Source organism: Geosmithia morbida (genome assembly GCF_012550715.1).
Source record: "Geosmithia morbida isolate 1262 chromosome Unknown scaffold_12, whole genome shotgun sequence".
In the NCBI taxonomy this organism is placed as follows: Eukaryota; Fungi; Ascomycota; class Sordariomycetes; order Hypocreales; family Bionectriaceae; genus Geosmithia; species Geosmithia morbida.
In genome coordinates this window covers 115205-136626 of record NW_023336199.1, presented here as the reverse complement: position 1 = coordinate 136626, position 21422 = coordinate 115205, and the positions used below count along the sequence as shown (strand labels likewise).

The 21422-nt window shown below is 57.3% G+C and overlaps 9 protein-coding genes across 9 annotated transcripts; 5 read left to right on the top strand and 4 right to left on the bottom strand.

The window, feature by feature from the left end:
- Positions 1 to 127: 127 nt before the first annotated feature.
- GMORB2_2114 (Peroxisomal membrane protein Pex17) lies at positions 128 to 2550 on the bottom strand (the record flags this gene model as incomplete). The annotated part of the gene is made up of 2 exons (XM_035464094.1): positions 128 to 2275; positions 2545 to 2550. The coding sequence occupies 2 exons, from the start codon at positions 2548 to 2550 to the stop codon at positions 128 to 130; spliced, it is 2154 nt and encodes a 717-aa protein (XP_035319804.1).
- GMORB2_2113 (uncharacterized protein) lies at positions 1113 to 3284 on the top strand (the record flags this gene model as incomplete). The annotated part of the gene is given in 6 exon segments (XM_035464093.1): positions 1113 to 1631; positions 1637 to 1927; positions 1997 to 2243; positions 2566 to 2603; positions 2679 to 2927; positions 3198 to 3284. Coding segments are annotated over 6 exon segments (1431 nt in total).
- Positions 3285 to 3658: 374 nt separating this feature from the next.
- Positions 3659 to 5069, top strand: GMORB2_2112 (protein-S-isoprenylcysteine O-methyltransferase; the record flags this gene model as incomplete). Its single annotated transcript, XM_035464092.1, has 2 exons — positions 3659 to 3695; positions 3958 to 5069. The coding sequence occupies 2 exons, from the start codon at positions 3659 to 3661 to the stop codon at positions 5067 to 5069; spliced, it is 1149 nt and encodes a 382-aa protein (XP_035319802.1).
- A 79-nt stretch (positions 5070 to 5148) lies between these two features.
- Positions 5149 to 7193, bottom strand: GMORB2_2111 (diacylglycerol O-acyltransferase 1; the record flags this gene model as incomplete). The annotated part of the gene is made up of 5 exons (XM_035464091.1): positions 5149 to 5161; positions 5536 to 5623; positions 5788 to 6787; positions 6850 to 6890; positions 6968 to 7193. Coding segments are annotated over 5 exons (1368 nt in total), but the record flags the coding sequence as incomplete, so codon positions are not given.
- A 2442-nt stretch (positions 7194 to 9635) lies between these two features.
- On the top strand, positions 9636 to 11778 carry GMORB2_2110 (polyadenylation factor subunit 2; the record flags this gene model as incomplete). Its single annotated transcript, XM_035464090.1, has 3 exons — positions 9636 to 9711; positions 9824 to 9939; positions 10069 to 11778. The coding sequence occupies 3 exons, from the start codon at positions 9636 to 9638 to the stop codon at positions 11776 to 11778; spliced, it is 1902 nt and encodes a 633-aa protein (XP_035319800.1).
- A 707-nt stretch (positions 11779 to 12485) lies between these two features.
- GMORB2_2109 (endonuclease G, mitochondrial) lies at positions 12486 to 13517 on the bottom strand (the record flags this gene model as incomplete). Its single annotated transcript, XM_035464089.1, has 1 exon — positions 12486 to 13517. The coding sequence occupies one exon, from the start codon at positions 13515 to 13517 to the stop codon at positions 12486 to 12488; it is 1032 nt and encodes a 343-aa protein (XP_035319799.1).
- A 2224-nt stretch (positions 13518 to 15741) lies between these two features.
- On the top strand, positions 15742 to 17112 carry GMORB2_2108 (zinc transporter, ZIP family; the record flags this gene model as incomplete). The annotated part of the gene is made up of 1 exon (XM_035464088.1): positions 15742 to 17112. One exon carries the CDS (start codon positions 15742 to 15744, stop codon positions 17110 to 17112), a length of 1371 nt encoding a protein of 456 aa, XP_035319798.1.
- Positions 17113 to 17615: 503 nt separating this feature from the next.
- GMORB2_2107 (uncharacterized protein) lies at positions 17616 to 19211 on the bottom strand (the record flags this gene model as incomplete). Its single annotated transcript, XM_035464087.1, has 1 exon — positions 17616 to 19211. One exon carries the CDS (start codon positions 19209 to 19211, stop codon positions 17616 to 17618), a length of 1596 nt encoding a protein of 531 aa, XP_035319797.1.
- A 487-nt stretch (positions 19212 to 19698) lies between these two features.
- GMORB2_2106 (DNA-directed RNA polymerases I, II, and III subunit RPABC2) lies at positions 19699 to 20550 on the top strand (the record flags this gene model as incomplete). Its single annotated transcript, XM_035464086.1, has 4 exons — positions 19699 to 19736; positions 19858 to 20106; positions 20324 to 20443; positions 20514 to 20550. The coding sequence occupies 4 exons, from the start codon at positions 19699 to 19701 to the stop codon at positions 20548 to 20550; spliced, it is 444 nt and encodes a 147-aa protein (XP_035319796.1).
- Positions 20551 to 21422: the final 872 nt, after the last annotated feature.

Genomic DNA, 21422 nt, shown 5'->3' with positions numbered 1-21422 from the left:
TAATTCGCATACTCAAGCATTCTAGCGCAGTCCAAGGCAAGGTGCCAACTATTTTATACAATGTCATTATTCACATGCCTTTACGATTATATAGAGATGAAGAGGATGTATGCGGTGTAGTGTAAACCTAGAGTTTGGCCTCGTCGAGAGGCCCAAGAGCACCACTCATGACAGGCGGCATGGTCTGCCTCACCCCGGCAGCACCGCGTCCGTGGACGACCAGTTCGCGACCACCCTTTGTGCCCCACCAGGCGACACCGACGGCCGACCTGTCGACATCGAGCTCGCCGCTGACCAGCATGTCGCAGAAGCGGGCGCGCACGGTCTCGCGCAGGCCGGCATCGGCGATGTCGTAGATGGTGTGGGCGGCGACGGCGAGCCATTCTTCTACCAGCGGGAGGGGTAGGAAGGGGATGGAGTCGACCAGGGCGAGGGCCAGGGCGGACTGTTCCGACAGGACGGGTTCCTTCACGGCAGGGGAAGAGGAAGAGGAAGAGGAAGGAGATGGTGATGGAGATGGAGGTAGGGGGGCGGTGGAGGCGTGTGCCATCTGGGCCATGAGCATCTCCAGGATGGTCTCGGACATGTGGGGTTCCATGGCGGCGATGGGGAAGGGGGGGGAGACCATCTGCATGACTGTCTTGAAGGCGAGGCGGAACTGACGAGGTGATATGGACGCGGGGAAGGACTGGAAGAGGCGGACGATGTAAAAGGGGGCCATGCGGATGGTCAGGCGGCTGTGCTGGGGGCACGAGAGGACCGAGAGGACGGTGCTGTGTGCGGACTCGAATAGTTCGGTTGCGAAGGGGGTCGGGGGGTTGCATTCCTGTGAGGGGGAGGAGGAGGAGGAGGACAGGAACGATAGGGCAGGCTTGATGGCCAGCTCGTCGCACGCGGCCGTCGGCAGGGTGAGGGGCAGGTGCTCGGCCAGGTTGAGGTGGAAGAGGTCGAGGGTCTGCTGGACGTGGCGAGCGCGCAGGGAGGGTGTGTCGGAGGGGCAGGTCTGGTGGAGGAGGGACTCGGCGGCGGCGGGGAAGCGTGAGATGGTGTCGACCGAGGCCATGTAGACGAAGGCGTAGGCCTCGAAGGAGGCGTTGCCGTCGCGCGACGCGATGAAGTGCAGGTTGCGCAAGATGTGCAGGGAGGCCGCGGCGGTCCGGGCGGCCACGGCGTCGGCGCACATGTCGGCGTCGAGGAGGCTGCGGGTGACGACGGCCTGCAGCACGGCCACGACGGCGAAGAGGAGCCTCCGGAGGGTGTGCAGCAGGGCGGGCCACGTCGTCTGCCGCGTGTCCGGGGTCAGCCGGGCGGCCTCGAGGGCCGGGTCGACGTCGCTCAGGGGCGTGCGCTGCCACGCGCCCACCACGTTCCGCGTGAAGTTGAGCAGCGAGGCGTGGGCGCGGATGACGGCGCGCGCATCGGACGCGTTCTGCGCCGCGAAGCCCACCAGCTTGGACAGCGGGCCCAGGTTGGCCATCAGGGGCCGCGACTCCATGTTCTGGAGGGCGCGGAACGACGGCGACGCGGCCGACCAGTCGAGCATCGCGGCGCCGGGGTCGCGGCGCACGACGGAGACGTCGGACCCCACGGCCGCGAGGAACTGGCCGTCGCGGAAGCCCTCGGACGGGCCGGTGAGGCACGCGACCGCAAGCGGCAGCAGGGCGTCGCAGTCTACCCGAGACCGGTGGTGCTCGGACAGGAGAGGGAAGGCGAAGTTGAGCGAGAGGACGATGGACGCTCCCGCCAGGGGACCGTCGGCGGCGTGCTGCTCGAGGGCGAGGTTGGCGGCCGTGACGACGGCCCTCTCCAGCGTGCTCCTCAGGGACCTCGACAGCCATCGCCTCCTGCTACTGTTGCTGTTGCCGTCGTTGTCACCGGAACCTCCCTCGCCCTCCATGCCCATCAGCACGCCCGTCAGGACGAGCAGGTGCTGCCATCTCCGTGACCTGTCGTCGGCGCCCTGGACCACGGCTCGCACCCAGTCGTCGCACCGCAGCCCGCCGCTGGCTCCCACGTCCCCCGGCCGCGTCGACACGGTGTCGCCCGCTATCCGGGCGGCCTCGTCACTGCGCACGCGAGTGGCGGCCGTGTTGTAGATGCTGACGATGCGGATGGCGGTGCGGAGCCCGTCGTGCCGCAGCCAGATGGCCCGGGCCGTCAGGAGCTGAGACGTGAGAACACCCAGGTTCAGAGGGTTGGTCAGGTGCGAGAGGAGGTGGGTCGTCGTGCCGATGATCTGCTCGGTACGTGTCGCGTCGTGCGTGTCTTGGTAGTACTGTAGCACTGTATTGAGGAGCCTGTCGGCAGGCATCTTGGGAGTTTTCCTTTCTCTCGTTCCCTTTCTCCGTGTGCGTGCGTGCGTGCGTGCGTGTCTGTATGAGATGGAGAGAGAGAGAGAGAATGATGGGAGATGGCATTTGGGCATGAGTACGAGTAATCTGTACATGCATATACAATCGGTGCCGAGGCTCGGGTAAGTGTGTGACGTATTGACTGACTTCGAATTGGGCGGGACCCACACAGGCAACCCTTCCAACTGCCCACCACCATCATCAGGAGAGAGAGAGCGCAGCAAGGTCCAGCGCCTCTCCTGCGAGGACGCGGTAAGTGTTCAATCTCATTGCTCGATCCATCTTCTTTTCCGATTCCTTACTGACGAGAAGAGGAAAGAGAGGTAGATGGCGAACCCGAATGCCCCTCCGTCGGGCTACCGAACGCCCCGATTCCCCTCGCTCAATGTCGACAACATCCACGACACGACCCCGGAGCGCGTGTACAGCCTCTACTACATCAGTGACATCTGGGTCTTTACGCTGGCCTGGCACTTTATCGTCTACGCCGTCTTCCACCTGGCCGCCGTCTTCATCACCATGTACACCCACGGTTGGAGGATGGCGTCGTGGAAGTACCTGTGGGCTGTGCCCGTCGTGTACATCGGGATAGCTGGGCTGGAGGCCCTCTTGGCTGGAAGCATCATTGGAGTCGTGTATGATTTCTTCTCCTTCCTCTTTTCCTTCCCCCTCTTCTCTGTCTAACTCTTCTCTCTCTCCCTCTCTCCCTCTCCCTCTCTCTTCCTGCAAAAAAAAAAAGAAAAGAAAAAGAAAAAAGAAGAAAAAAAATCCACATCTCTCGTTGTGCCCCCCTTTACTGACTCTGATGACAGGATCGGCGCCGTGTACACTGCTGGCTACTACGAGATGAATACGTGGATACCGTTCATATGGAGTCTTGTCTCCCTTTCCATTCTCGTCATATCCTCATTCTCCATGCAGGGGGGTCTCTGAGGAGTGCGAAAGGGAAAGAAAGAGAAGACGATACCATCTGGCCTGCCACCTGCACAGGGGCAGCAGATATGCATGTACAAAGCGAAAATCCAGCAGCTTGGGCGAGCGATATTCAATGCCGGTTGGGGAAGCGGGAGGCTGGAAACAGTACCTCTCTATCATTGCCGCTCTCCCTGAGTCCGAGTTGAAGGTGCCGATACGGAACAGACCTGGTTGCATGAGTGGCATAACTGCACGGTCCTGTCTAGTTTGAAAAAACAACAAAAGGTCCAAGAGGCAGCAAGTATTTAAAAATTGGAATAACTCTTCCAGCCAATAAACAAAGACCACCGCCACATGATGAGATATCTCGTATTTTTAATTGTTTCTCAAAAATGCTTGTCCCTTTCAGCTTGTTGGCCCATTGTGCTCGTACGTACATTGTAGAGCTCAAAATGGCGTCGGCTATTAGCGCCAAGTGGTCAGCAGAGGAAATAAAAATGAAAATCAAAAACAGGGACCTACAACGCCTAACGGCCCAGTGCCAGCTCCTCCTCCCCTAGCTCTTGGAACAATCATGTCGTCGTAAAGCTCGACACTATTGTCTTACTCTTCTTCTTTTCCTTTCCCCTTTCCTTTCCAAGAGGGGCGCGGGACACTTTGCTTCCTTCTCTCTGAACCGCATGATACATAGGTCGACTCAGTTCCGTTGAAACATCTGTTTCCTTCTTCCCTGTTCTTGTGTGCTCAAACATCATCACCACCCCTAAAGCCAACAACCCCCCAAGACAGAAACGTACAAAGCAAGGACAACACATCATCATCAGAAAGGAAGGACACTTGAGGAAATTTTTCAAGAAAGGAGAGGAGAGGAAGGAGAAGAAGAAGAAGAAGAAGAAGAAGAAGAAGAAGAAGAAGAATAAAAGACAAGCAAAGATGGAAGAGGACGCAGCTTCGACCTCTTCCCTCGACTCCACCCCCTCACTGTCCGCCCCTCCTCCTCCAAGCGAGGAGACGCTCAAGATCCTCCGGCCATATTTCGCCAACGGGCCCAAGTCACTCTCGGGCATCGCCTTGCGAGCATTCTGTCTCGGGTCCGTATTTTCGGCCAGCGTGGTACTCTGCATCGCAGCGCTCTTCTTCCTCCCCCCGTCTCCAGCCTCGTCGTCATCACCTTCTTCTTCCGACGATGACGGCGACGCAGTCGTGGTCCGCCCGTGGCGAGCACCCTTCTTCCTGGCCGCGCTGTCAACCTTCCACTTCCTCGAGTTCTGGACGACGGCTCACCGCAACACCCTGGTGGCCAGCATAGACAGCTTCCTCCTGACGGCCAACTGGCCGGCCTACGCCGTCGCCCACGCATCCGCCCTGGCCGAGTGCGTCGTCGTCGACCTCGCCTTCCCCGGTTTCCGGTCCACGTTCTGGGGCGGGGCATCCCCGACCCTCGTGGGGCTGGGACTGGTCATGGTGGTTGGCGGGCAGGCCGTCCGGTCCGCCGCCATGCTGCAGGCCGGCGCCAGCTTCAACCACCAGGTCCAGACGAGGAAGTCGCACTCGCACCGCCTGGTCACGGACGGCGTGTACGGATACCTGAGGCACCCCTCGTACTTTGGGTTCTTCTACTGGGGGCTAGGCACGCAGCTCATGCTGGGAAACGCCGTGTGCTTCGCCGCCTATGCCGCCGTACTCTGGCTCTTCTTCAACGACAGGGTCCGCACCGAGGAGAGGAGGCTCGTCGAGTTCTTCGGCAGGGACTATATCGCTTATCGGGACAGGGTGGGCACCATGATTCCGTTTGTGGGTTGACGTGGGAGCATGGTGGGATTATGTGGGCTCGGATGTATGAGGGCGGATGGTGCTTAGGGGCGGGAGAGTTTGTGTGTGTTTATGTGTGCGTGCTGTGCGTGTATGACTCTGAAACTTGACAAGACAGGAGCTTCGAGGTATATGAATCTCGATATTATTACGTATTACAAGTCCCCCGTATATCTCGTATAGTATATATTGCGCCGGATTGAAGCAGAAAATGGATAAACCACACGTCGTCAGATGATTATGTATATATGTATATACATATATACATATATATATATATGTGTGTGTGTGTGTGTGTGTGCGTGTGTGAATGTGAGAATCGTGATCAGGGCATCATGTGGCCGTGGATCTGCTCACACTTCCGTATTTGGCCTGCCATGCGTAATAGTACATGAGCGCGGCAAAGGGCTGGCCAAATATCGTAAAGGACACCCAGAAGATGATGTTTCCAACCAACCTGCCGCCAGTACCGCTCTTCATCTTCTCGAGGGGAGCCGTCATGGCAATGAGTGGGAGCTGGAGAAGCATGCCCAGGAAGGCGACGCCTGTGTTGTCCGCTGTCAGACAGTCTCTGCGCCCCAGACCTTCTCATTCCTCATCTCTCACATTCCAGTTCTGGCAAGGCAGAACCCTCATCTCTCTTCTATGAAGAGTGTGTAGGGAAAGAGGAGAGAGAGGAAGAGGAGAAGGAAAGGAAGGGGGGACTTACCGATTATATTGTGAGTGGGCACGCCGACGAGAATCTCATGCAGAAAAGCAGAGAGGAGAAAGACGGAGAAGCTAGCCGTGGAGGGGCTCCAACCCCTCCCGACCATGGGCATGTAGACGTGACGCTTGAAGTAAGTGTAGACGGGCTTGTTCCACAGACGCCAGTAGGCGCCGAGGCTCTCCGAGTTCCACCAGTCGTCGTAGAAGGCGCGGTCGCCGAAGCGGAGGACCTCGGCGAGGGCGTTGAGGAAGGACTGGAAGAGGGCGAAGAAGCCGGCGAGCCAGATGACGAGGGAGATGGTGGACAGCTTCAGGAGGCGCTCGAGGATGGAGGGGAAGTCGAGCGAGGCGATCTTGTCGATGGAGTTGACCAGGACCGGGGTGGCGTACTGGGCGGTGGCGAACCAGATGAAGACGCTGAGGCAGAAGACCTCGCCCAGCCTCTTGGCGACGAAGAGCCAGCGGATCCGGTCGGTGCGGGGGTAGACGGGCTGGTAGACGAGGGTCGGGGCCCACCAGAAGTAGACGAGGTTGCCCATGGTGATGTTGGCCGGGTAGGGGCAGCGGGCGTACAGGTCGGGCACGGCCTCGCCCTTGACCGGGTGCAGGTAGGCGTGCCGCAGGTCGCGGTTGGTGAAGGCGTACGAGGCCGCCTTGAGCCACACGATGATGGCGTGGAGCTCCGTCAGCGTGCCTATGAGCGGGTGGAAGATGCGGAAGTAGACGATGACCGTCGTGAGGGCCAGCGCCAACGTGATGTTGATGCCGTGCGCCCAGGCCACCACTGTCCAGGCGGTGTGGAAGCGCTTGCGGTCGTCGTCCGAGGGCCCCGTCCGGCCCTCCTTGATGCGTTTGCGCGACCCCCGGGCCTGCTGAGCGGCCAAGAGCTCTATAAGGTAGGCTGCGAACAGGTGGCACGGGATGATGAAGTAGAGCATGAGGCCCATGATGATGTCTTGGTTGCGGTAGGCGTGGCATCGGATGCAGATGAGGACTCCGTACTACAGGGACCTCTTAGCTTCGGTTCGGTCCGTACTGACGAGGAGGGGTGGGAGATCCGAACCTTTTGCATGTTCTCAATCATGAGGCGCAAGTTTCCCACGACTGTACGGGTGAGCGCATCGGGAGTCAGCCGGGGTCGATATCAGACAAGAGAGAGCGTGCGAGGGTGAGAGACAGACCAAGGACGATAACCATGAGGTTGCGAAATCCCAGGAAGCTAGGCGTGGCATTGGAATCATGACTGAGGCATGAGGGCCTGGTGATGGAGTGGACGGCGGCGACATGACGATATTTTGATCGTGGAGGTCTGGCCGGTGTAGGAGTAGGGTTGGGCGTAGTGCTGTCGTCACCGTTGGAGGAAGAGGTACTGCGATGCGTCACGGTGGCGCCATTGGATGTCTGTACACCTGTAGACGTAGTAGCAGCCTTCATTTTCTTCTGGGACATTGAGCTCACCGACCCAGATGCCTTGGGCGGGAGGGGGGGAGGAGGGGAGGACGTCTTGGATAAATATATACGTGAGAAAGAAAGGAGATGTGATATGCGCGCGCGCGCGTGTGTATGTATGTTTTGAGAGAGAGAGAAAGAAGGGAGGCAAAAAAATGAGGGGAGGGATGATGGAAGTGAGGAGAGTGAGGTTTGAGAGTTTATTACGTAGCTCTCCCTCTCTCCCAGCTTTGGTGTCTGTTGGGTGGCTGGGCTTTTTATTTACGAGACACAGAAGAGTGAAGAGGAGGATAGCAGCAGGTAGGTTCCTTTCCTATACATGGAAAGAATCAAGAAAATGCACAGCTAGCGGGGTAAGAATGGTTTAATGCCGATTAATTCCATTTGCATGCCAAAGTCTCTGGCGGAGGTAATATTGCCAAGAGGAAAAGAGAGAGAGAGAGAGAGAGGGAAGAAAAAAAGAAGTAATATGCAGATATTTCCAGGGAGGGGTTCATCCCGGACATCGCCACTCTCGGAACTGCTCAGCGATAGCATCAATCGATACCTTGCTTGTCCCTTATACAGGTAAGCTCGGAGCCCCGGTGTTTGGGGCCTGATGAGACGGCAACGTTGATAACACGTAGGATCACAGGGGAGAGGGGAGGGGGGGAGAGGGGGAGAGGGGAGAGAGAGGGAGAGAAAAAGGAGGAGGAAAGGAGGATCGACTGGGAAGCACCTCTTCTCTTATAGCCCACGCCTGTCCACATCTTTCGGACCCGAAATTTTTGTCTCTGAAAGCATTTGCGAGAGTCGGTCTTAGCCTGGCGATGCGACGCCTGAGGAGAGAGCATGGGCCATGACTGACATCTCTTACTTATTACCCGATATGTCAACCTTCTGACTGCAGTAATAGCTGCTCATCCGTCATGCCATCTCGTCCTGCTTCCCTCCCTCTGTCCTCATCGACAACTGATGGGTTGACGGCTCGACGGCACAGATCAAAACAAGGCTTGGCCGAAGAATGTTGGGACGGAGATGATGCAGCCTTCAGGATTCCTGCCACGTAGAAGGGTGTTGCAGTGCATGCGTGCACCGCATATGCGGCTTTGGGCTCGCTTGAGGCACCGGTGCACGGGAAGCGCCAATGAATCCGTTGCTCGTACGGGTGGGTGGGTAAAATATTACGAGAATGGACAACGATCGCGTAGAGGGCGTCTACGCCGACGGCCGAGATGATGCATGTACATAGTCTTTGACGGTGCCATTCGGCACAGACTCGAGCTCTAAGACCAGTTCGGCCGGCTCCCAAGACAACTTCCTCACGAGGCGCGCGTGTGTGTTCGCTTAGCGGGTCATGGATGTATGTGTTGAGCACCGGGTGGTGGTGGTGTGTATCGTATATGTGAAGGTGACGAGATTCAGGCTCGGACCGTGTTATAGTAATCTGTACGGACTACAGCTAGAGCAGATTAGGTGATGCAGGCTCGTTTTTTAGAACAAGGTCAAGTCTACGGAGTAGTAGAGGATAAACCATTAGCCATGATGCTTCTTTCCCCCGGGTTATCGGTCAAGAGCAGATGTTCTCATCGGATCCTGACAAGAACTGTGTCAAAGCAGATGTCAAGCGACTACGAGTGGGATCAGAACCAGGCCACAAGCGGGCCGTAAACAGAGGCAGATGAGACAATCGTGTGTTCAATGTCCAAACGTGCAACCACACCACGACACAGTCAAACCACTCAAAGGTGGGATGTGTTGTGTGTTGTGTGTTGTAGGCTGTTAAAGTCTCGATTATTCATCTCACCTTGGACTCGGCCATAACAAGGGGTCGAGTCCACCTTACCTAATCTACTTTAGCTGTACTATAGTACCCTCTCTAATCCAGTTTCCCTCATTATGGTAAATCTGCAGATTATCAACAGCAGCAACACATGTTATGAAGTCACTACGTACGCTATCATCTCCTTTTACTTTCATTCCATTGACGTAGAACAATACTGATAATTAGTATTATTAGCTACTCGATCAGACGCGATTACCCGATGTTTTCCCAGCCGATCCGCCTGGCATACCATCGTCTCACGTGCCTCAAAGTCCATCTTGGATCATCGGGAGAATATCGGTTAAATAGCCGCATACTACGTAGAGCCATCAATCTTTAGGTGAATCTAAGCTCATCTCATCAATTGTCTGCGACATTCAAACCAATATATTGAACCATATTCTTTCACCTCCTCGAGACAGGGACCAACCCGACCTGTATCGGCCATATTTATACAATCCAACGCGTCACTTTTTCCGGCGTTTCCGCTGGTGCATTCTCAATTCTCAATCGTTCTCCCGTCTCCGGCTCCCGCTCCAGCCTATCGTCTACGGAGCTCTCCAGCTCTGCAGCCCTCCAGCTCAAGCTAAATCGCCATGGCCTTTGAGCCTCGGGGTGAGCCCCATGGCGGCCAGGGAGGGCAGGATGGTGCCTACAGGGCGCGAGGCCGCCGTGAGTATAGCCTCCTGGTAGCACCGCGGCACGATTTGCTCGTCTTCATACCGGTTATGCTCATCTTCTGACTTGCGTGTGTGTGAAAACAAAAAACACAAAAAAACAAAAGGCCCCGTGACCGATTACAGCTCGACCGTGCTGCATTGGACCCGTCATCGTGTCCCAAACTACAAGGGGTCATACACGGGTGAGGCTGAGCGACCAAGCGGCAGCTACATCATCGATGTGAGTGACCGTCTCTCGTGTTGGATCTCGTCAAAAAAAAAAAAAAAAAAAAGAGAGAGAGAGAGAGAGAAGAGAAAGAAGAGGATTACCTCCTACTACGTAGGTCAGTGCTGACATACCAGCGTTCAGATGGTGCCTCCCGTCGGTAGGCCGACACAGGCTGCCGACTCTATCCCACTCAAGCACCTGCACTCTTCACTCAACAAGATCAAGCACCCGGTCAACGTGGTGCGGTGGACGCCCCAGGGTCGGCGACTGTTGACGGCGTCGACGAGCGGCGAGTTCACGCTGTGGAACGGCACGGGCTTCAACTTCGAGACCATCATGCAGGCCCACGACTCGGCCATCCGCGCGATGGAGTACTCGCATAGCGGCGAGTGGCTGATATCGGCCGACCAGGACGGCATCGTCAAGTACTGGCTGCCCAACTTCAACAATGTCGAGAACATCAACGCCCATTCGGACCCCATCCGCGACATGGCCTTCAGCCCCAGCGACAACAAGTTCGTCACGGCGTCGGACGACTCGACGCTCAAGATCTTCGACTTCGCCGGCGGCACCATGGAGTCCAAGCTCGAGGGCCACGGCTGGGATGCCAAGAGCGTGGACTGGCACAGCCGCAAGGGGCTCATCGTGTCCGGATCAAAGGACCACCTGGTCAAGCTGTGGGACCCGCGCCAGCGCAGCTGCCTGACGACGCTGCACGGCCACAAGAGCACCGTCACAAAGGTCCTCTTCGAGCGCCTGCGCGGCAACTGCCTCGCCACCTCGGCCCGCGACCAGACGGCCCGCGTCTTCGACCTGCGCACCATGCGCGACATCTGCCTCCTCAAGGGCAACGACAAGGACATCTCCACCCTGGCCTGGCACCCCGTCCACCCCAACCTGCTGACGACGGGCGGCATGGACGGCGCCATCTTCCACTACCTCCTCGACACACCCAACCCCCCTCCCGGCCACCCCCTCACCCTCTCGCCCTGGGACACGCCGGATCCGCGCTCGGCCCCGGCCCAGTCCATCTGGCCCACCCACCGCGTCCCCTACGCCCACGACTACGCCGTCTGGACCCTGGACTGGCACCCGCTCGGCCACATCATGGCCTCGGGGTCCAACGACCGCATCACCCGCTTCTGGACCCGCGCCCGCCCCGGCGACACCGACGTCTTCCAGGACCGCTACCACATCGGCGAGGCCGCCGCCGAGGCCCAGGGCACGTGGGACAGGCGCGGGAACCGACGTCAGCGCCAGGAGGAGGAGGAGCAGGAGATGGAGGACGAAGCCGACGCCCTCGTCGACCAGGACGCCACCACGCTGGCATCCCGCCCCGCAGCCGCCAATGCCAACCACGCCGGCGGTCCTCCGGGTCTAGGCTTACCCCCGGGCCTATCCGTCCCAGGTCTAAGCCACGCCGTCGGCGGTGCGCTCCCGCCTCCTCCACCCCGCGGCATCCCCGGCGTCGGCGGCGCTTCCGGATCGGTGCCCCCCCCTCCACCCATGCTCCCCGGTCTCAACGGCGGCGCCCCACCACCCCTGCCACCCCTCCCGGGCATCGACCCGAACAACCCTCCCGACCCGGCCACGCTGTTCGAGATGATGAGGAACGCCGGCGTTCCCCTCCCGCCGCCGGGCTTCGTACCCCCCCCCGGAGACTTTGGCGGCGGTGGCCCCTCTGGCATCCCGCCCCCACCCCCGCCCTCTGCTCTGGACGCGGGCTCGGCTGCCGCCATGGCGGCTGCTGCTGCCGCGGCCGAATCTGCCAGACGGAGAGCTCCGCTACCTAGTCAGGAGGACAGTCTCCGTTCTGAGCAGCGTCTGGGACGGTATACGCGCTCCAGATAGCGTAGCGGTAGTGGCTGTTCGACATTTTCACTCTCGGGGCGTTGGTTACTGGGCGTTTTGTATCATCATCACTAGGGGTTTTTTTTTTTAAAAAAAAAAAAACCCATTGGGCATTGGCTATTACAGAGAGGTTGTGTTGGTAATTCTTGATAATTATACCCGGAAAATTAGATGAGTCGGTGTATCATAGTATCATAGTGCTGGGAGAAGAGAATGTATATTTTCGAGTCCTCCATCGGAAAAATCCATCGTAACACGACATTCTTAAAGGGGTGCATGACAACGTCAACCTCGTAGAGATTTTCTCTTTTCTAAATTGAAATTATACAGCGACGCTCTCGCCATGCATCATGTTCTATGACTTCAATTCTGTACTATGAATGCCACACCTAAGAGGGATGACCAGACGGAAAACCTGGAGGGGAGAGAGAGAGAGAGAGGAGAAAGAAGGGGTGTTCTATCTATGACATGTATGAAGAGCAATGTATAGAAAAGCAAAAGGATGCTGAAGATTTGTAAAAAAGAAGAAAGGCCATCCAACGAAACAGGGAAGTTGTGGACTCTATGAGGTAGTTGCGGTGTTATGAGATCAAAGACAGATGTTATAAGAACAGGGAGAAAGGGATGTACAGAATCGAAGAAGAAAAGAAGAAGAAATAAGTTAGGAGAATGACCTGATGAGAAGGGGAGAAACGAACAGGGACTATCTATGCCTTGGGGGATGGGGCGATGACACGTTTATCATTCCCGCCCTTGGCAAAGGCCTTCTGCCTATCAGCGTAGTCGCGAATGATGAGAGAGCAGGTAGTGTCAGCGCAGAGGCGCTTCCTCCTCTGGGGGGGCAGCTTTGAGGCGAACTCGAGGCCGGAAGCGCGCTCGACAGCCTCGAGGGGCACCTCGAAGTCGGTGATGGGCTTGGCATTATCGATGGGGGCATTGGGGAGGACGAAGGCCCCGAGGGCGACGGGGTCGCCGGGCCTGGCACCCTCGGCGAAGATGACCTTGTAGAAGTGGGTCGGGACGGCGACCGAGGGGGGCGAGCCGATGACCTCGTACTTGACGTACCACTTGTTGTCCGCGGGGTCGCGACGGGGCAGGTAGAGCGGGCCGGTGACGACGCGCACCGAGGCGTACCGGTCCGTGAGGCGGCGGCAGAAGTCCTCAAAGTGGGCCCAGTAGTCGCGGTTGAAGCCCTCGCCGACCTGGGGGCATATGTTGGTCAGGTAGAAGGTCTCGTCCATGGCCGACTGGGACCACTTGCAGTCGGCGGCGGGCACCTGGTGACCGCGGTCGTAGCCGCTGCGGAAGTAGTCCTTCAGCAGGGCGCGGTAGCTGGCGGGCACGGACTCGTCCTCGACGAAGACGCTGCCCTTGCGGTCGCCCTCCCGCCGCGAGAGGGACTCGGCCGTCATGTGCTCGGCCACCCAGTGCGGGTTTCGCGTGCGCCGGTCGTACGACGACACCAGGGCGCTGCGGGTGGCCAGGTCGGCCACCGGTCCTGGAAAGCCGTACTGGAAGAGGCCTGAGGGGTCGACCGGGTTGCTGCTGCTGCTGCTGTTGTTCGTCTTGGCCAGGACGGCCGAGGGTGAGGATGCGGTCATGGTTGGATCTGGGGTCGTCGCGGAGGCGGGAATGCTGGTCTTGGTCTTGGAGTCTCCTCGGAGGGAATACGCGGCTGCCGTGAGAGCTGCGCCGCCTCCTGCTCCCAGGGCGGCTATCATGATGATTGATTTGGACATCTTGGAGGGGTAGGGGGTCCCTTTTGTTTTTTTTTTTTGTTTTTTTTTTTTTGGTAAAGAGAGTGCAAGGGAGTAGAGAGTGGAAGGGAGATGTGGGAGGAGGGTCAGAGTTCCGGTGCCGAGCTCACGAGTCCTGGCTGTCCTTCATGTGGCTGGATGGTGGTGGTCTGTGATAGCTTTTTCTTCTTCTACTAATCTGTACTCTGGTGGTTTTGGAAGGGTCACGTTGGTGGAGCACCGGGCAGCAGGTACCAGGGGGGGTGGTGCTGTCAGGTATTGATCGATATTAGTAGCTTCCCCATTTTCTCTATCAACATCATCTGCCCTCTGACCTTGTCTTGTTCTACCCTGGGCATTGTAGGGAGCTGGATGTTGCTGCCGACCAAGGAGAGAAAGTGAAGGCATGATTTCGAGCCACGGTTCTTCGTCTCGTCCCGCTGCAAATAAGGGTGTGGTACTACTCCTAGCAGGCCAAACAAAGAGCGGACGTCACGAGGCTGCCGCCATCTTTCTTCTTTGCTTTTACTCCACGAGAGTCGATGATACCGACTCACCTTACAGCCCATCAACCCGGGCATCCCCTTGTCTGATCTCGACGAAAACGCTTCAGCTATTGTCAATACCAGGTATAATTCTGGGGAATAATAGTATGATAAGGTACGGTGGACTTTTTGGAAGATATTGTCATCATGACACCATGACTCTGGCCTGTCGACGGTATCTGTACACGAGAGATACTTCTATTTTGGGGGGGGGGCGGAAATGGGTGCCTGGGGCACTGATTTTTCTGGCTTCCAGGCTGCGACACCCGCGCAACTTTTGCTCTGTATCTGCACTCGGTACAGTGGTGCGAGGCCCGCTGCTACAGCCTACAGTGACCGCTGTATTGCTCCGTACTGGAGCCTAGTATGGAGGGTCCCATCCAATCCACCTGCACCTGATCTAGCCAACTCGCTACCAGCATTTAATAATCAAGATTCAAGAGTAGCAATAAGCCGGCTCTTGTAAGGAACCCTGACGACTGATACGGATGGACGACGCCAGGTCAGACCAGCACATGGGACGGTGACCGAGCATGGTCATGTTACCCCCGAGGGAGGGTAGAAGGCAGCCTACATATTTTCTATAGCAGGCAGTCCGTCCTTGTGATACTGATGATACTTACCATCACTACCTTGGTAGTATTAGTAGGTAGTAACCGTTACAGCTGTACAGATTAGTAATACCTGGTCGTAGTGGTGGTGATGGTGATGCTAGCAAGTGTCAGCGAGTGGCAGCGTATGAGGACATCGATTACTCACCGCCAGTGAATATATAATGAGGAAGGCGGGTGAAGAAGTTCTCTTCCTGATCGTATTATAAGACTCAACAAGTATCCCTACGATCACTAACTAATACTAGTAGTATCACCGACCTTTGGTAGCACGCGCCGCACCGTACGCCATAGTACGGAGCGGAATGGAGACATTCTGTCTCAGTGGCGGGAACCTTGATGGGCTCTTTGCCTTCCTCCTTCTCCGCAGCCGCCAAAAAAAGGGTCACCACCGTTCGCCGCCTCTGCTGTGACCCCCAGATAGCTATCCATCTTTTTCTCTCACTCTCCCATTCAATAGACATCAGCTCTCTCCGCGTCTACGGCCATGGAAATCTCCCTCGTCAGGCCTTGGATGATATAATACCCTACCTCTCCTGTCTCCCGGACTTCCCGTCAACCCTGCTACTCACTATCAGTCTGCTGATAAGTAAAACAGCGCCCACACACGCCAAACAAAACACATCCAACAATCCTGGCATATCGACGTCATACCTCGAGAGCGTGTCGATGGCGCCCTCGACGTACGAGCTGGACAATGATGCCCGCGGGTGGATCTTGACTCTTATCAGTGGCCTGGGTATGTCAGATACATTGTGTCTTGTTCACTTAACCCCCCCCCTCCCCCCTCCACCCTCCGTTGCTGACTTATTACTATTCCCTCCTGGTAGCATGCGTCTTTGGATCCAGCGTCATCTGTGTCGATGCCATTGTTCGCCTCTTCCCCGGCAGGCGGTCCTTTCGTGTCGAAGAGAGCACCGTCTTCCAAGCATGCTCTCTCAGCTTGAGCTTCGGCGTCATGGTATGTTACTGTCCAGCCTCTCTCACTCTTGCCCTCATCTTATTCCTTGTCCCTCCTTTGTTGGTCTCCAGGAGACTGATATGAAACAGCTCTTCACCTCACTCTACAGCATGCTCCCCGAGTCAAAGAGCTACCTCAAGCGTGACGGCTGGTCCGACCAACCTGCCGGGCTGATCATGATGGTGGGCTTCATCGCCGGCTTCTTCGGTATACAGACCATATCCCGCCTCTTGCACAGGTATATACCCTCTCACGTCGTCGACTGCACCCACAGCCATGCCGCCCAGAGCCACAACCACGGCCACGGCGAACCGACGGTGAAGGATACGGTGCCGTCGAGCGAGCGGAGCAGGACTCTCTCCCGACCTAGTCGTCCCCGCCACAGGAGAGGGCACCCCTCCAACAACGGCAGCATCCATCAGTCCGTCGAGTCGACACCCCTGCTGGGCAACGGGTCCGCGACGACCCGCAACAACAGCCGCCCGGGAACCTCGCACATGCACATGCCGCCGACGCCCTCGACGAGTACCGGCGTGCTGCCCACGGCCGAGCTGCTCTCCGACGCTGATAGGCGGCCGTCTATGTTGCTGATGCAGAGCCGTGTCATGTCGTTTGTCAAGGACACCAAGAGCAACTGCGACGCCCAGGGGTCGTGTTACGGCTTCACAGATCCGTGCGGCCAGGAATGTTACAAGCACCTCCACGGGCCGCGACACGAGCAGACGACCGTTCTCCGATCGGGGCTGGAGCAGCAGTGCGATGCTGGCGCTGGCGCTGGCGCCGGCGCTGGCACAGGCGACAACAACTCCGTCTTCTGCACCAGCCGAGCAACCTCACGGGATCCCTTGGAAGGGACGGGTGCGCAGAGCCGCTACGCCGATGAGGACGACAGCTCCTTCAGCAGCTCATCGTATCTCAGAGGTGACGACGGCCGCGACGACGACCACCACCACAGCCACGACGACCAGGACCCTGAATCCCAGCACCACCACCACGTCCCCACAAACGCCTTCCTCTCCATCGGTCTGCAGACGTCCATGGCCATCGCCCTGCACAAGCTCCCCGAGGGCTTCATCACGTACGCGACCAACCACGCCAACCCTTCGCTGGGCTTCAACGTCTTCATGGCCCTCTTCATCCACAACATCTCCGAGGGCTTCGCCATGGCTCTGCCGCTGTACATGGCCCTGAGGTCCCGGTGGCGCGCCATGCTCTGGTCCACCCTGCTGGGCGGCCTGTCCCAGCCGTTTGGCGCCGGCCTGGCCGCCCTGTGGTTCCGCTTCGCAACCCGGCACGCCGAGCCGGACCCCGTGGTGTACGCCTGCCTCTTCGCCGTGACGGCGGGCATCATGGTCAGCGTGGCCCTGCAGCTGTTTATCGAGAGTCTGAGCCTCAACCACGACAGGAACCTGTGCAGCTTTTTTGGGTTTCTCGGAATGGTGCTTTTGGGTGTCAGTAATGCCTTGTTTAGCAGCCATTAATATCCATCTTATCTTTTTTTTTTTTTAAAAAAAAAATCTTCTTCTTCCAAGCTCTTCTCTTTTTTTCATTTCTTCTCATGTCTTCTAATTATACTTACTCTTGTTACCCTTCTCTTTCTTCTCTTTTGTTTTTGTTCATGGTTCAAGAGTCTGCATTGGATTTCACGCATGTAAGGGGGAATAAACAACACATTTAGATTCTTATATCACGACGAAGCTAGAATGAGCAATCAAGGGATCAGGAAGGCCATGATCGGTCCATTTGTTTCATTTTCCAAATTTCAAATATCTCATCTAGACTCGATTTGTGTAACGTGTGTCTCTTCCGTTGTGAAACAGACAGACAAGTTGTTTTTTTAAAAAAAAAATTCATGTTGCTCATAACGCCACCGTGTTGATTCCCGATCTCCACTTTTTTTTAATATGCCTTGCCGAACTGGAACAGAAAAGAACAAAGAATAAAAGAGGAAAGAAAGGGGGAGGGGGGGGGGGAGGGGGTAAAGCTAGAAATGGCCAAGAGAAGGGTCTATGGCATCTTCAGAAGGAGTGATAGTGGTGGTGAGATCGTGACGAGCCAGGAGGAGAATGTTGGCCTCGTCATCGGCCCAGTCATTATCGACGTCATCATAGTCCAGGTCGGCGGCGAATATGTTTTCGTCGTACTCGTCATCATCAGGCCGACCGGTGCCTGCTTCTTCTTCCTCTCCATCTGCTGCCCCCGTCGACAGCTGCGACGGTGTAAAGTCATTGCCGGCATCGAACATGGGCGTGGGAGCGTCGGTCATGCCGAGGATGTCGTCGATCATGGCGGAGGCGTCATCGCCGTCACCACGGCCGACGGCGGCGACGGAGAATCCCGGCTCGGAGCCGAGGACGAGGTCGGGGTCGGGGGCAACGGCGGACATGCGGACGCGTTCCTGGCCGAGGTGTACGTGGCGGACGTGGTCCTCCAGACGGGCCTTGGAGGCGAAGCCCTGACCGCAGGGGTGGTAGGTGCCGTGCTGGCCGTCGAGGGACGGCGGCAGGCCGACCTGGCCGCACACGTAGCGGAGGCCCTGGTGGGCGGTGCGGACGTGGTTGTTGCAGTTGGAGCGGCGGGTGAAGGTCTTGGGGCAGCCGGGGTGGGGGCAGCGGACGGAGCGGCGGTCCTGGACGGAGCGGCCCGAGTGGTGGAGCTCTACGTGGCGCTCCAGCTCGGCCTGGGACGTGGACTTGAAGTCGCAGAAGATGCAGTCCTGGTGGTCGCGCTTGATGTGAGCCTGCAGGAGAGCTTGGGTGGTGAAGCCCAGGGGTGCGGAAGCTGTGGAGGCACACTCTGCGCACCAGAAGCGGGGCTCCCCGTGCTGACGATCGGCGTGGCGGCGGAGGGAGGCGCGGGTGTCGAAGGCGGCATCGCAGCCAGTCTCGGGGCAGGCGTGGGTAGGGAGGCCCCGGTGGTCGCGCCTGACGTGCTTGGCCAGGGTGTCCCTCTTGCGGAAGCTCTGGCCGCACTCCGGGCAGCGGAAGCGGTCAGCGCCCTCGTGAACGGCCTGGTGGCGCTTCAGCCGCGTACCGGTGACGAAGCTCTTGCCGCAGCCGTCGCGCGGGCAGACGTGCTTGCGCTCGCGGGTGTGGACGGCCTTGACGTGCTGCTTCAGGTGCTTGTCGACCGTGTAGTCCTTGTCGCAGCCGTCGTAGAGGCATCGGAACGGCCGGCTGTTGGTGTGCGAGTTGAGGTGGTCGCGCAGCCGGGCCGGGCGGTTGAACGTCTTGGGGCAGCCAGGCCACGTGCAGCACAAGGTCTTGAGGTCCGATGGGAACCTGGCGTGGCTGGGGGTTGTCGTCGTCGTCGTCGTCGTCGTCGTCGTCACGGGTGACGAGTAGGCTGCTGCTTCTGCCGGCGATCCTCCTTCCTCCTCGTCATTGCTAGGTGACGTCGTGGGAGTGGCTGCTTCGTCTTCCGCCGCTGGAGGGGGAGTGATGGGACGATGGCAAGAACTGTCTCGAAGGTGCATCTTCTTGAGAGCTGCAGTGGCATCGATGCCACCGTCTTGCTCGAGATGGATTCTTTTCAGGGGAGTCGCACATTGTGCCTCCTCGATTGCTGTGCGTTTTGACATGACCGTGACGACGGGGCCGGTGTGGTGAATCTGTCGTCGGGGACCATTATTAGGTATGTGTGCGTGTGTGCGTGTGTGTGTGTGTGTGTGGCAGAATTCCGGTCTACAACTTTTAAGCGGTGAGAAAGCGATTTTTGGGTGGGTGACGAGTTGTTGGATTTTAATTTTTTATTATTGTGATTTTTCACACCTTTGGCTTTCATTTTCTTACTAAGTATTAAGCATTAGCCGTAGAAGCTCGGTGAGTAGGGGAGAAAGGTACCTGGTCTCGGTGAGTGGCCAATAACCATCAGTATCCGGTCAGTCCTGCTTCACCGGGGAAAGAACCTCCTACTGTAGTTTTTTTTCTTCCTTTTCCCCCTTCGCGTGCCAGCCTATGATCCGTCCCCCCCCGCTCTTCAAGCAACGACACACGTTCGACCTCCCCCGTTTCAAACACAAATCGTCTGCCAATAGTGTAATAGCTCATCCACTGCATTGATACAAAATGTCCGACTTCGGTGACGATGATGTCGGTGCTGGCGGGTAAGTCAAATGCTCTGCTCTGCTGCTGTGTTGTGTGTGTGTGTGTGTGACACGCACTTGCGCTATACCCTCATCTGCCTCTCTCCGCCATCAGGTTGTTAACGCACAGGCTTCACCCCAGCGATGAGCCCATGTACGACGACGACGACGCAAACGAGTTCTACGAGCCAGATGTCGAGCAGGAGGACGAGGACCGCCTGCAGAACGGAGACGACGACAACGTGGTCGTGTCGGGCGACCCTGCGGCCGCGGCCAACGCGCTCAAGGGTGCCGACAAGTCGCTCAAGGACAAGAAGATACCCGACGCCGAGAGGATGACGACTCCCTACATGACAAAGTACGAGCGCGCGCGCATCCTGGGGACGCGCGCGTTGCAGATCAGGTAAGCTAGCCAGCACCGGACAAGCCTATATACGCAACACAACGGCACGCATCTCGCGCGGTCGTGTGTGCGTGCGAGCGTGCGTGTGCGTGTATGTGCGTGCGTGCGTGTGTGTGCGTGTGCGTGTGCGCGTGTGCGTGTACGTCCAGCCGTAGGCGCGTGCGCACGCAGCTCGGACAGCCAAGCTGACCCCGGAAACAAACAGCATGAATGCCCCCGTGCTGGTTGACCTCGAGGGCGAGACGGACCCGCTGCAGATCGCTATCAAGGAGCTACGGGAGAAGAAGATTCCCCTCATTGTGAGGCGGTACATGCCTGACGGATAGTAAGTCGAGAGGGAGATCATGTTACCCTCGTCACCATGATCTGCTGCTTACAGCTGGTGTGTGCTTTAGCTACGAGGACTGGACCTGCGAGGAACTGCTGCAATAAAAAGGCACTCGACGATGGCGACCATCCCAGATGGACGACCCCTCCCCCAAATATGGATAAGACGAGCGCGACATGGCTGAGCCGAGAGGCGTGGATAAGCAAGGGTACAGACTGTCTCAAGTCTCTCCATCTGTCTACACAACCATCTGTCTCGCAGTAGTGCTTGGGTAAATTGGGCCAGTTCCGTCTAGCGTTTCCCATCGGTGTCTTCACTCTAGGATCTGCTGCCCTGTCGTGGTTGCTGACCTGTCGTCGTCTCGAGGGAAGGATATCCTCAGTCTGCTGCTGGGATCGCTTCCCACGGGACCATCTGCATGGTCTGTGTGTTTGTGTGTGTGTGTGTGTGTGTGTGTATGCTATATCTTGAATTTTTTTGAAGAGAGAAATTTTGCAGCGTGGCGTTGTTAAGAAGGGCATTATTCGGGAAGAAATATCGGAGGAGGAAAAAAAAAGAAAAAAAAGGAAAAAAAAAGGTGATGGTTTATCCATCACACGATGGCAGAGGATTGAAGTTGAGAAAGATTTTTTTTTTTTAGACAACAGATCCCAATTGAACCAATCAATAATATATGAATATGCACCAAGTTCGTAACATACACTGTCAGCCAGGGCAGCAAAAGAAGAAAAGGTGGGGGGCTTGGTTAAGACATCAGGATCTGCCATGCGTCAAACCCGTTGGGATGGGTGTCACTAACCGCGCGGACAGAAATGCCTTTTTTTTTTTTTACCATCCATGAGGGGGAAGGGGGAGAAGGTGAAGTCTAAGAAGGCAGGTGGTTGTTCCTTCTGCGCCACGGCAATTACACGGGACATGTCACGGATCAGACGATGGGTATCAGTAGATGGGATACGAGGGGGAGCATGCTCCCGAA